Raw genomic sequence first — 14,256 nt, forward strand, 5'->3', positions numbered from 1 at the left:
ATCAAAGGACAGAAAGAGTTGAGGGAATGATCTGTGAGGCTTAGTACGGTCTAAATAGTAAGCCAGAGCCCTCTTACAGTCCAAAGTATGTAAAGCCTGTTCACCAGAATGAGAGTGAGGTTTTGGAAAAAAGACAGGCAGAACAATGGATTGGTTGAGATGGAATTCAGAGACAACCTTCGGGAGAAACTTTGGATGAGTACGCAGAACCACCTTGTCATGATGAAAGACTGTAAAAGGTGGATCCGACACTAGTGCATGGAGCTCACTGACCCTCCTGGCAGAGGTAAGAGCAATAAGAAAAAGCACCTTCCAAGTGAGAAACTTGAAAGAAGCAGTAGCCAAGGGTTCAAATGGAGGCTTCATTAAAGCGGAAAGAACTACATTAAGATCCCAGATAACAGGAGGGGCTTTAAGAGGTGGTTTCACATTAAAAAGACCCCGCATGAACCTGGACACTAAGGGATGAGCTGAGAGGAGTTTTCCATGGATTGGCTCATGAAAAGCTGCTATAGCACTAAGATGGACTCTGATTGAAGTGGACTTGAAGCCAGAGTCTGACAAAGAAAGGAGATAATCCAACAATGTCTCCACTGCAAGGGAAGTGGGATCATAATGATGGAGAAAACACCATGAAGAAAACCGTGTCCACTTCTGATGGTAACATTGAAGAGTGGCCGGTTTCCTGGAGGCATCCAGAATTGAACGAACAGGCTGAGACAAGAGTGTATCATGAGAAGTCAGCCCGAGAGATACCAAGCTGTCAGGTGCAGAGACTGTAGGTTGGGGTGTAGGAGAGTTTCCTGATGCTGAGTAAGCAGAGAAGGATACAGAGGCAGAAGAAAAGGTTCCCTGGAACTGAGTTGAAGTAGAAGGGAGAACCAATGTTGCCTGGGCCACCTCGGAGCAATCAGAATCATGGTTGCTTGATCCCTCTTGAGCTTGAATAATGTTCTCAACATGAGAGGCAGAGGAGGGAAAGCGTACAGGAACAGATTGGACCAATCGAGGAGAAAAGCATCCGCTGCCAGACGGTGAGGTGAGTAGAGTCTGGAGCAGAATAGGGGCAGCTGATGATTGTGCGGAGCTGCAAAGAGGTCTATCTGAGGGGTGCCCCATTGAGCGAAGATGGATTGTAGAGTTACCGGATCGATTGTCCATTCGTGAGGTTGGAGAACTCTGCTGAGCTTGTCCGCTAAGGAATTCTCCTCTCCCTGAATGTAAATAGCTTTCAGGAATAGATGGTGATTTATGGCCCAAGTCCAGATCTTTTGGGCTTCCTGGCATAAGAGGCGAGAGCCCGTCCCACCCTGTTTGTTGATGTAGTACATCGCAACTTGATTGTCTGTGCACAACAGGACAACTTGAGGAAAAAGAAGATGTTGGAAGGCCTTGAGGGCATAAAACATCGCTCTGAGTTCCAGGAAATTGATGTGACGCTTCTTTTCCTGGGCAGTCCAAAGACCTTGAGTTTGGAACTCGTTCAAATGAGCTCCCCATGCATAAGGGGAGGCATCGGTGGTGATGACTAGTTGATGAGGAGGTTGATGGAACAGCAGACCTCTGGACAGATTTGAGGATACCAACCACCATTGTAGAGACTGACGAAGAGATGATGTCACAGATATGTGACGTGAGCAAGGATCCGTCGCTTGGGACCACTGGGTAGCTAGTGTCCATTGAGGAGTGCGCAGGTGAAGACGTGCAAGAGGCGTGACATGAACTGTGGAAGCCATGTGACCCAAGAGAATCATCATTTGCTTTGCTGTGATGGAACGCTGTGGAAGCACCTGCTGACATAGAGAGTGAAGCGTTTGAAGACGATTGGACGGCAGGAACGCTCTCATGAGGATTGTGTCCAAGACAGCTCCTATGAATTGAAGTCTCTGAGTGGGGATGAGATGAGATTTGGGTAGATTGATCTCGAACCCCAGAAGTTGAAGAAACCTGATGGTTTGGTTGGTGGCCAGGAGAACAGTCTGAGATGAATTGGCCTTTATCAACCAATCGTCCAGGTAAGGAAAGACCTGAAGGTGGTGAGATCGCAGGAAGGCAGCCACCACAATCAGACATTTGGTGAATACTCTCGGAGAGGAGGCAAGACCGAAGGGTAGCACCTTGTATTGGTAATGACAACGATTGATCATGAAGCGTAGGTATTGTCTGGAGGCCAGATTGACCGGTATATGAGTGTATGCTTCTTTGAGATCGAGAGAACATAGCCAGTCGCCTTGATTTAGAAGAGGATAAAGAGTGGCTAGAGAGAGCATTTTGAACTTTTCTTTGACCAAACATTTGTTGAGATCGCGGAGATCTAGAATTGGTCTGAGATCTCCTGTTTTTTTGGGGACTAAAAAGTAACGGGAGTAGAATCCCTGTCCCTTTTGATCTAGAGGAACCTCCTCTATGGCGTTCAAAAGGAGAAGGGATTGAACCTCCTGGAGAAGAAGGAAAGACTGATTGTGCGAAGCAGACTCTTTTGGTTGACTTGGAGGAGGTAGAGTTTGAAAGTTGAGAGAGTAGCCGTGGTGGATGATGTTCAGAACCCACTGATCTGACGTGATAAGTTCCCAACGGCTTATGAAATAAGAAAGACGTCCTCCTATAGGCTGTGGAAGTTGAGTAGGAGGGAGAAGACTGGCTATGTTCTGGAGAACCAAGTCAAAAGGGTTGAGTAGACTTTTGTGCAGGAGTAGATTTTACCTGCTGTTGTTGCTGAGGTTGTCTAGCAGCTGGACGCTGTTGCCTCTGACGCCTAGGTTGTTGAGCAGTTTGAGGCAGAGGGCGAGCCACAAATCTACGTTGGTAGGTTGATTGTGGACGAAAGGGCCTAGTTGGTGGAGGCTTCTTAGGTTTAAGAAGCGTGTCCCATCTGGTCTCATGAGCTGATAATTTCTGGGTAGTGGAGTCCATGGAATCTCCAAACAGCTCATCCCCTAAGCAAGGTGTATTGGCTAGCCTATCCTGGTGATTAACGTCCAGTTCTGAAACACGAAGCCAGGCTAGCCTTCGCATGGCCACTGAGATGGCCGTGGCTCTGGAGGTCAGCTCGAAAGTATCATAGATAGATCTTACCATGAATTTTCGAAGCTGTAAAAGAGATGAACAAGTGTGGTGAAAAGCAGACTTTTTCCTATCAGGAAGATATTTCTCAAAAGCAGTGATATTTTGTATTAAGTGCTTAAGATAAAAAGAGAAATGGAATGCATAATTTCCTGATCGATTTGCTAACATAGCATTTTGGTATAGCCTTTTACCAAACTTGTCCATAGATTTGCCCTCTCTGCCAGGAGGGACTGAGGCATATACACTAGCCCCTTTGGACTTTTTCAAAGTGGACTCAACCAAAAGGGACTCATGAGCTAATTGGGGCTTGTCAAACCCAGGAATAGGAATGACTTTATACAAGGAATCCAACTTTCTAGGCGCTCCAGGAATAGTTAAAGGAGATTCCAGATTTTTATAAAACGTCTCTCTCAATATATCATGGAGAGGGAGTTTAAGGTATTCCTTTGGAGGCTGGTCAAAGTCCAAGGCATCAAGGAAAGCCTTGGATTTCTTTGACTCAGCCTCCAAAGGAATGGAGAGAGAATCACACATTTCCTTCAAAAATGAAGAAAAGGAAGATACTTCTGGTTTAGAGGAGGCTTCTAAAAGAGACGGGTCCTCATCACCAGAAGAGCATTCTCCCTCCGAAAGAAGAGGATCCTCCGAGTCACCCCATAAGTCAGGGTCTCGAACCTGAGAACTCCGGTCTCGAGACTCTGGAGTGGAAGGCTCTAAATGCCGGGACTTGTGAAGAGACTTCCCTGACCTGCCCGATTCGGTACCGGGAGATGCTACAGTACGCACCGGAGCCGAAGTTTGTACAGCTTGATGGTGAGCTCTCGGCTCCGGCGCCAGAATCGGCATGGAGACCGAGGAAACCGACTGTACCGGTACCGATAGAGTGGACGTCGATAAAATAGGACGGTCCACTATCGGTACCGGTGGCTCAGACCGGACTGGTACCGGCAAATTCGATGCCAGGGCTGGAGGTAGGAGGTGCTGTAGCTGTTCTTTAAGTTGTTCCTTCAGAACAGCAGCTATACGCTCCTCAAGGGAAGGCACCGGTACCGTCTTTTTCTTTAATGGTACCTTCGGTGCCGCTCTACGCTCCGAGGATGAGGACCCCGATGTCGAGGGGCTCACCTCTATTGGAGCGGAGCGCTTCCGTGGGCGCCTCGAGGTCGACAGAATTGGACTCGCTGCCATCGAGACCGGAGGACGCTCCAACGGGGAAGGCTTCTTAGCCGGCTTACCTGGAGTCGACACCGCCGCGGTATCGCGTGGTGTCGATGATGTGGGTGCCGACTGCGCCGGTGCCGATGTCGGTGCCGGTGTAGAATCAGACATCTCGGCACCAAACAATAATTTTTGTTGAATCTCTCGATTTTTAAGAGTTCTCTTTTTTAAAGTTGCACAGCGGGTGCAGGTTGACGCTCGATGGTCGGGACCAAGACACTGGAGACACCAATTATGAGGATCAGTTAGTGAAATTGGTCGTGCACACCGCTGGCACTTTTTGAAGCCGGGTTGGGGGGGCATGAATGTAAAAACGGCTTCAGCCAAATCGAAGGCCGAGGCCTCGATGGTGGCTAAAGGCCCCGCCGGGGCAAGGCCGAAAAACAGGCAAAAAAACAAAAAGTTTTTTTTTTTTTTTTTTTAAGAAAGAAAATAAAGAAAAAAGGAAAGGAAATAATATTCCTCAAAAAGTTTACGCGAGCGGGAAGTTCACAAAAAATCCTCTCACAACAGCCGTTGAGAGAGACGCGTCTTCTTAGCTCCGCGGAAACTAAGAAACTGGGGACCGCGCGCCTCTGTCGGGCGGGAAGGCACTCGCGCGTGCGCGGTGCGGCCTACCAGAACTTTCTAAGTTCTTAGAGTGCAATCACTCTAAAATTGTCCGTACCGGGGCTCCGTCGGTGCCGTCACCCATCAGTCAAGAATAGCTGCCTGCTTGTCCTGGGATAATAAAGCGTTTTGACTGTCAAGAGCTTGAAGTCAGCAGCCCTCTGCTAAACCCACAGGAAGTAACCCTCCTGTCTTAGGAACTGCAAATACAGGCTAACAACTGGGAGAACCATTTTAACAAGAACTTCAACAAGTCTGGCATGCTTAGGTTTCCAAGTCAATGCAGATAGTTAAATATCCTCCGAGACAGGAAATTTTTGAGAACGTTTAAAAAATCAAGACTACCAGCTTTATTATGCTTACCCAAATTGTGCACAAGTCACAAGAGAAAACAGCATTAAGATGTTTAGTTATAAAACTGATTAAGATGTTTAGTTATAAAACTGATTAAGGACATGCATGATTTATTCTTACTAAAAGAGAATAAAGGAGTCCAGACACTGGTCTATAGTGAGGATATTATACGAGCCTTATGTACAATCCAGAATATAAAGCACATGCTCTGAAAAATTACAATCAAAAGCAATATATTTCTCAAATTATTTTCTAATATATAAACTTTGTTTCATTGTAATATCATTTCCCTACTAACACTAGTTGTACTTGAAAGCAATCACTACAGGTTCCTCTCATATAGAATATAGTTTCTGCATGCCACAAGTTTGATTAAAATGGTACATCTTCATTATACTCAACAGAGCCTGGAAATTCTTTAGAATCACCTAAATAGTATCTAAGCAAGGGGTGCCCAATACGTCGATCGCGATCGACGGGTAGCTCAGGAAGGCAACGTGAGTCGATCGCAGAGCCCATCCCGGGCTCCGTGATAGACTCGTGTTGCCATCCCAATCTACCGGGCCTATCAGTCTTCCTCTCCCCGACGTCAAAGACGCCGATGCCGGGCATCCACTTTAGGCTGTTTTTTGTCATTTCGGGGAGGGGGGGTGTGGCGGCGGCAGCAGCAGCAGCCTAAAAAAGAAATCATCCTGGCCCGGGTCGATGTCATGCTCCGGAGCTTCTATCTCTTCCAGCAGCCTTCCTATCTGGCTCTCTCCCTTCTACCTACTCCCGGCCACACCCCCTGCTCCGCGGTTCTCTTTGGCAACTCAGCAGCAGCGATCGACACAAGCTTCTGACGTCAGGGCCTACCCTCTGCAAGTCCCGCTTGTTTCAACTTCCTTTTTCTACAAAGGCGGGATTCGTAGAGGGAAGGCCTCGATGTCGGCAGCCTGTCTTGATCACCGCTGCTGACGAGTTGCTGAAGAGAGCCGTGGAGCAGGGGGTGTTGCGGGGTGCAGGTAGAAGGGAGAGGGCCAGATGCAGGACTTGTTGGTGAGGGAGGGGAAGAGAAAGAGAAAGAGAGAGGGGAGGGAAGCAAAAGGAAATATTTCAGGCTGGGCTGGGCTGGAGTGGAGGGAGGATGGAAAGATTCTGGCTACAGGGTGCATTAAAGGAAAAGGGTGGAAAGCTGAAAATGGAGATAGTGACACAAAGAAGAGAAAGGGTAAGCAGGACTTACTGAATAAGGCTAGAGATACAAAGGACATGAAGAGGAGGTGAAATAGAGACATAGAAGTAATGTTGAAAAAGGGGGAGGGAGGTAAAGACATTGAAAGGGCAAATGGTGAACATGGGGTAAAGACAAAGACAGAGACAAATGAAGATTCTGAAAAAGTGGTGAGATAGGGATATAGGTGAGATGGACACAAAGAAGGGTGATGCTGGAAAATAGGTGGAATGGTAATTCTGACAGACACAGAAGGGAAATGCTGGATCAAGGAGAGATGGGGCTCAGGCTGGATGGAATGGGGAGAAATGCCTGGTTGGCCCGGAACTTCCTCTCCTACGTCAGAATTGACGTCAGGGAGCGGAATGCTGGTCAGTGCGACGCTTCTGCAGGGAAAGCTTGGGAACGGTGGTGGCTTGGGGGCTGTTCCCGATGACGGTGGCAGCAAACCGATTGGCTTGGGGGAGGGCACGGAGAAAGAAAGAAAGGGTGCAGACAGGGAGACAGAAAGAAGGGGGAACAGGGAGACAGAAAGAAGGGGGAACAGGGAGACAGAAAGAAAAAGTTGGGGGAGAGAATGAGGTCTGGAGGAGAGGAAACATACAGGAGACTGAAAGAAAGGAAGAAAGATTGGATGCACAGTCAGAAGAAGAAAGTGCAACCAGAGACTCATGAAATCACCAAACAACAAAGGTAGGAAAAATGATTTTATTTTCAATTTAGTGATCAAAATGTGTCTGTTTTGAGAATTTATATCTGCTGTCTATATTTTGCACTATGGCTCCCTTTTACTAAACCGCAATAACGTTTTTTAGCGCAGGGAGCCTATGAGCATTGAGAGCAGCACGAGGCATTCAGCGTAACTCCCTGTGCTAAAATCTACTATCGTGGTTTAGTAAAAAGGGAGGGGGTATATTTGTCTATTTTTGTATTTTGTTACTGAGGTGACATTGCATAGAGTCAGGGGTACAATTAGAGGGTTACTATACAGTACAGAAGGCTGTAAAGTAATAGAGTAGTAGAGTAATAGATCATTACAGGTCATTGACCTGGGGGGCCACCGCGGGAGCGGACTGCTGGGCGTGATGGACCTATGGTTTGACTCAGCAGAGGCAATGCTTATGTGCTTATCTGCCGTGACCTCATTGAAAAAACCCGGAATATGAATAATTAACATTTTCTCTGCCTTTCAGTGTGCTTTGTGTTTTTTTAAAAATTTTGACTTAGTCATTATAAAAGTAGCTCGCAAGCCCATAAAGTGTGGGCACCCCTGATCTAAGCCATGTTTCATGTTTATTAAAATTTGATGCAAACGCTTATAATAATAAATTTCAAAGCGAGTTACACATATATTAAAATCTGGGTATCAAAAAACACTTAATTATACTTACAGGACAAATTTATAGACAAGACTTACAGAAAACAAGAGGAGAGAGGGTAGAACTACAAATGTCTCTGCGAGATTCCTTTATTTTAAATATTTGTAAGAGGGAATGATGTAGTAGGGTTATTTATTGTAATATGTTTTGCAATGAAGATTACGTGAAATATTTTGTTTGTTTTATTGTAATCCACTTAGGTCATATGCGGAAAAGAAATTTTTTAAATAAATAAATTTAAATAATCAGAGACCTTATTTTACCTCCAAGCAAAACAGCATCTGCACACATGACCTCAACTAATGAAAACTGAATCTAAAGGCCACTGTGCTTTTATAATGGCTGAATTTGTATCACATTTGGAGTGACAGCTGATATCACCACAAAGAGGTTAATTCCTAAGGAGCTTATCATCCCATATTTGCAGACTTAAATTCCTGCTAAGAATTTGTATCAAAAGCATTTATTTGGAACACTTTATTTACCATATAAACGATTAAGCAAGATTATAACTGCATTATTTGCAATCACATTACACAAATAAAATTTGGAGTAGTCTCCCCCCCAAAAAAAAAACAACCAAAAACAACAACTACCTTACCATCCCAGTTGACTAGTGGTATAGTCAGAGCAGAAGTGATTCCCAGTTGTTCTTGCCCATGTCAGCTCTACTTTCAAAATGGTGCCGTGACATCTTGCTGCAGTCTCACAAGATTAGAAACATAGAAAGATGACGGCAGAAAAGGGCTATAGCCCATCAAGTCTGCCAACTCTACTGTCCCACCCCATTAAGTCAGAGTGCTGCTCGACCCACGTAGAGATCCCACGTGGATGTCCCATTTATTCTTAAAGTTGAGCACGCTAGTGGCCTTGATCACTTGCACTGGTAGTTTGTTCCAGTGATCCACCACCCTTTCTGTAAAGAAATACTTCCTGGTGTCACCACCAAATCTCCCTCCTCTGAGTTTGAGCGGGTGCCCCCTTGTGACTGAAGGTCCCTTAGGAAAGAATATGTCATTTTCCACCTCGACACGACCTGTGACGTACTTAAATGTCTCAATCATGTCACCCCTCTCCCTGCGCTCCTCTAGAGAGTAGAGCTGCAACTTGCCCAGTCTTTCCTCGTATGAGAGACCCTTGAGTCCGGAGACCATCCTAGTGGCCATTCGCTGGACTGACTCAGCTCGAAGTACATCTTTACGGTAATGTGGCCTCCAGAATTGCACACAGTACTCCAGATGAGGTCTCACCATGGTTCTGTACAGTGGCATTATGACTTGAGGTTTACGGCTGACGAAGTTTCTATTGATACATCCCATCATCCGCCTTGCCTTGGATGAGGCCTTCTCTACTTGTTTGGCAACCTTCATGTCTGCACTTATGATTACTCCCAAGTCCCGTTCTTCTGAGGTCGTAGCTAGTGTTTCTCCATTCAAGATGTATGTTCTGCATGGATTTCTGCTGCCGAGATGCATCACCTTACACTTCTTTGCATTGAAGCCCAGCTGCCATGTTGAGGACCAGTTTTCCAACTTGATCAGACCCTGCGCCATACCATCCGTGAGATCACTTTCACCTACTATATTACACAGTTTGGCGTCGTCGGCAAACAGCGCTACTTTTCCCTGAAGCCCTCGGGTCAAGTCCCTTATGAATATGTTAAAAAGAGATGGTCCCAGGACTGAGCCCTGCGGCACTCCGCTAGTCACTTCCGATGTCTTAGAGAGGGTGCCATTGACTACCACCCTCTGAAGTCTTCCACTCAGCCAATCATTGACCCATGCCGTTAGTTTCTCACCTAACCCCATCGATTTCATCTTGTTTAATAGTCTACGGTGTGGGACACTGTCAAATGCTTTACTGAAATCCAAGTACACTATGTCCAGAGACTCTCCCGAGTCTAGCTTCCTGTCACCCAGTCAAAGAAGCTGATAAAATTGGATTGGCATGACCTGCCCCTAGTTAATCCATGTTGTCAGGGATCCCTCAGATTCCCCTCATCCAATATCATGTCTAATTTCCCTTTAAGTAGAGTTTCCATGAGTTTACACACTATTGATGTGAGACTTACTGGTCTGTAATTCGCAGCCTCCGCTCTGCAACCCTTTTTGTGCAGAGGAACAACATTGGCAGTTTTCCAGTCCAGGGGGACTCTCCCCGTACTTAGGGAGAGATTGAAGAGATTGACACTAGAAATCATGGTAGTCATTTTGAGAGCAAAGCCAGCATAGACAGGAGCAATGGAATCACTCCTGCCCCAACTATACCCCTAGACCAGTGGTTCCCAAACCTGTCCTGGGGGACCCCCAGCCAGTCAGGTTTTCAAGATATCTCTAATGAATATATATGAGAGAGATTTGCATATAATGGAAGTGACAGGAATGCAAATCTCTCTCATGCATATTCATTAGAGATATCTTGAAAACCTGACTGGCTGGGAGTCCCCCAGGACAGGTTGGGAACCACTGCCCTAGACCATCAGGGATTGTAAGACAGACCCAAGGGGGCATCTACAGGTAGGCAAGGAGGGGAGACAAACAGGACAAAGCCAAATTTTCAGCTTCTACCAAAAACACATGGTTAGTTTCGGCCAAAACTAAAACCAGGCAGAAAGGGGATTTTAGGCTAGTTTCGGCACCATAACAGAATACAGATCAGTCTCTAATGCATTCTATAGCACTGTTTAAAATTCCTTGCCCTGGACAACACAGTGTCTTGGTAGCAGTACTATGTCCTCTGGCTCTGCAAATGGAAAGCAAGAAGTGATCCAAAGCACCATTATAGTCAAGAATATCAGAAACACAATCACCTAATTTCTCCACTCAATATCTCAGGAGACCACTGAAGGACCTGATAAGCCTGAATATCAGAGTGGATTTTTTTTCATGTTATACGAGGGATCTTCAAAAAGTTACTGCACTTATTTTTTTTTTAAACACTACAAATTACATCACTTTTCCACATAATCACCCTGTTTTGCGTACATCTTTCCCAGTGTCTTAATACGACACACCCTTTTACCACTTCTCCCACCACAACCATTTCCCGTGAAAATATGAAGAGTATGGAAAACTTTTGCACACTTCACATTACCTGTATAATCACTCAGCCTGTCCTTAATGTTTTGCCTGAAACAACTGTTCTCCTCCTGTGAAAAGGACATACAAAATATGATAAATCTGCTGTTTATAGTTCTAGTTCAAGTTGCACGGAGAAATATTAAAAGGCTGACAGAAGAGGAGAAATGCAAACAGTAAACAATCAGCTCTTAAAAAAAAAAAGGATATGCTGCATTATTTTTCATATACGAGAGCTGTTTGAAAAGTTTGGTAAATTTCCGTGAGATGGCGCCACAGTCCATTAAGTGGCATCACTGTTGACTAGCTCTTCTTCAAACCATTTGTGACAAAGTTTCAGTCAGATGCGATACATAATTACTATTTGATAGCCATTTGAATCAATCATGTTTACATTTATCACAAAAATGGGGGAAATTCAGATACACTCTGTCGCCTCCACCTCTACCTCCACTAGGAGGTTGTTCAAGCATTCACCACCCTTTCCATTAAAAATAATTTTCTGAGGTTATTTCTGAATCTATACCTTTCACCTTCATCCTATGCCTCCTTGTTCAAGAGCTTCCTTTTAATTGAAAGACTCACCTCATGCATATTTATGCCACATAGGTATTTAAATATCTCTATAATATCTCCTCTCTCCTGCCTTTCCTCCAAAGTATACATATTGAGATCTTTAAGTCTGTCTCCTTTGACAGCAGCTTCAGAGGTCGGGAAATGCCATGCAGACTTCTACAGTCTGGATCCCATAAATGGCAAAACAGATTAGGATTAAAGCTGGAGTGGGCTTCATCTCTTTGAAATAGCTTCCCTCTTTGCACCAGAATGCTGGCCAATTCCTAACAAATCTAAATCTCTCTTCCCTGCACCAGTGTCTCATCCATGCACTGAAACACCACAGCTCTGCCTGCCTCTTGGGTCTTGTATATGGAACATGGACCATTTCTGAGAATGCTACCCTGGAAGTTCTGATTTCAGCTTTCTATAGTTAAAAGCCTAAATTTGTTTCCAGAACCTCCCTCCTACGTTTTCCCATGATGTTGGTACCCATATGTACCAAGAAAGCCAGCTCTACTGTAGAACTGTCTAAAATCTTATCTAGGGGATGGTGTGAGGTCTGCCACCTTTGCACAAGGTAGGCAAGCAAGCAAGCAATCAAACATCATATTTAGCAGCCACTCAGCTAAGGATTGAATCACCAGCTAAAATGGCCAACCTAACCTATTCCTCATGGGTAGAAGCCCAAGGAAAATGGTAATCCAGTAAATTCTAGCTTTAAACCCATATCCAAACAGAATTAAGGACAATACATCTTAAATTAGCTTAGGTTCCTTAGTAGCAAAAGGTATTTGCAAATTTTGCTCACATAAAGAATCACTTCTTTCTTAAATAGCCAAGGTCACATCATGGAGGGATACAGGGGCATTATAATATTCTTAGTCTTGTTAACCAACCCTTTTTTAATAATTCTTAGCATCCTGTTTGCTTTTTTGACCACCACTGCACATTGGGTGGAAGGTTTCATCGTAAGATCCTTTTCTTGGACGCTAACCCCTAAGGTGGACCCTAGCATCCGGTAACTACAATCAAGCAATTTGTGATAATTTGTATGTGTTATAGTCTGTTTTGTATGTAATGATTTTAATTATGTAACTTTTGTAAACTGCTGCAAATGTTAAGAGTGGTGATTTATAAATGTACTAGTCTTTAAGCTCTTTACATTAACGGGTGCTAGAATATATGTTTGTCTGTCTTTCTTTCTTTCTGTGTCTCTCCCTCCCGCTGTCTTTCTTTCTGTCTGTCTCTCTCCCTGGCCCCCTTTGTCTGTCTTTCTGTCTCTCTCCCTGCCCCTGTGTCTTTCTTCCTTTCTTTCTGTCTCCCTCCCCACTTCCCTGTGCAGCAGCTGCAGCATTCCCTCTCCCTCCATTTCCCTGTGCAGCAGCATTTTTCCCTCCCCCCACTTCCCTGTGCAGAAGCCGCAGCATTCCCTCCCCCTCCATTTCCCTGTGCAGCAGCATTTTTTCCCCTCCCCCCTTCCCTGTGCAGCAGCCACAGCATTCCCTCCCCCTCCATTTCCTTGTGCAGCAGCATTTTTTCCCTCCCCCACTTCCCTGTGCGGCAGCTGCAGCATCCCCTCCCCCTCCATTTCCCTGTGCAGCAGCAGCATTTCTCCATCCCCTCTTCTCTTCCCGCTGTCTGGCCGTCTCCCTTGCCAGAGTTATTTTTAAATTTAAAGGTGCCACGGTGGCTCCTCTAACGATCCCCGCCTGTATTGGAAGTATTCTCCAACTCAGGTGCGGCTCATGAAAGGAGCCACGGCAGCACCTGTAAACTGAAAAATAACACCAGCAAGGGAGCTGGCCAACTGGCATTTCAATGAGAGCCACAGCTTCCTTAAACACATCCTCCCCCTTCCCTTCCTTCCCGCTGTCTGGCCAGCTGCCTTAGTCCATTGGCAGAATTATTTGTAAGTTGGTTCTGTTGTTCGGTCTGGCCTGCTCCCTGCGTGCCTTGCTGTAGTGTATTTTTAAGTTTAAAGACACGGCGGCGGCCCTCTCACGATCCCCACCTGCGTCGGACTTCCGATGCAGGTGGGGATCATGAGAGGAGCTGCCGCCGCATCTTTGAACTTAAAAAATACACTACAGCAAGGAATGCAGGGAGCAGGCCAGACCGAAAAACAGCACCTTGAGTTCCACGAGTGTGCTTACAGGAAAACAGAACCCTAAGCGCGCATGCGCACTCCTACCTGCCGGGGACCTACTGATCATGGAAAACGGAACACGCAAGTAGGAGTGCGCATGCGCGCTTAGGGTTTTATTATAGTAGATTAAAATCTTAATCTTAAAAATGTCTGCATATGCCTAATCTTATATATGTCTGCATATGCCTAATAGTGTTTTAAAGATGACAAGTCATAGTAATAGTAGTAGCAGCAGCAGCAGCAGGTCTATAATAAAGGAAAGCCAGAAAATACCGTATGTGCCTGCTCAAAGAATAGCTTTTCTCCTTTTCCAGACACGGGAGTAGAAGTTGTTGATTGAGGAGAAGACAAATCACTCAACTGAAATAGAAATTACAATCATAAAAAATAAATTATTATTATACATATATATGTGAATGCATATATCTATACACACATATATACAAGAGAGTTGTGCACAAAATTTCAGGCACCGCTAGTCAAATCATTTCAATTAATCTCTAAGGGCTCCTTTTATCAAGCCGCGCTAGCAGTTTAACGCGCATATTAGCGTGAGTTAAACCGCTGGCTGCGCTAGCCGCTACCGCCTTCTCTTGAGTAGGCAGTAGTTTTGGGCTAGCGCGGGGGTTAGCACAT

General features: G+C 45.3%; 1 protein-coding gene across 6 annotated transcripts in view; it reads right to left on the minus strand.

Annotated features, from left to right (window-relative positions):
* RAI14 (retinoic acid induced 14) overlaps positions 1 to 14,256 on the minus strand; it is a 243,961-nt gene that overhangs the window by 39,151 nt on the left and 190,554 nt on the right. For all 6 annotated transcript variants that reach the window (XM_033933107.1, XM_033933134.1, XM_033933097.1 and 3 more), the window contains 2 exons: positions 13,894 to 13,980; positions 10,933 to 10,987 (listed from right to left, as the gene is read on the minus strand). In XM_033933107.1, coding sequence (XP_033788998.1) covers positions 10,933 to 10,987; positions 13,894 to 13,980 — 142 coding nt within the window. The remainder of the gene's footprint in view (positions 1 to 10,932; positions 10,988 to 13,893; positions 13,981 to 14,256) is intronic.

The sequence above is a fragment of the Geotrypetes seraphini genome, chromosome 1 (assembly GCF_902459505.1).
Source record: "Geotrypetes seraphini chromosome 1, aGeoSer1.1, whole genome shotgun sequence".
NCBI classification, from domain to species: domain Eukaryota; kingdom Metazoa; phylum Chordata; class Amphibia; order Gymnophiona; family Dermophiidae; genus Geotrypetes; species Geotrypetes seraphini.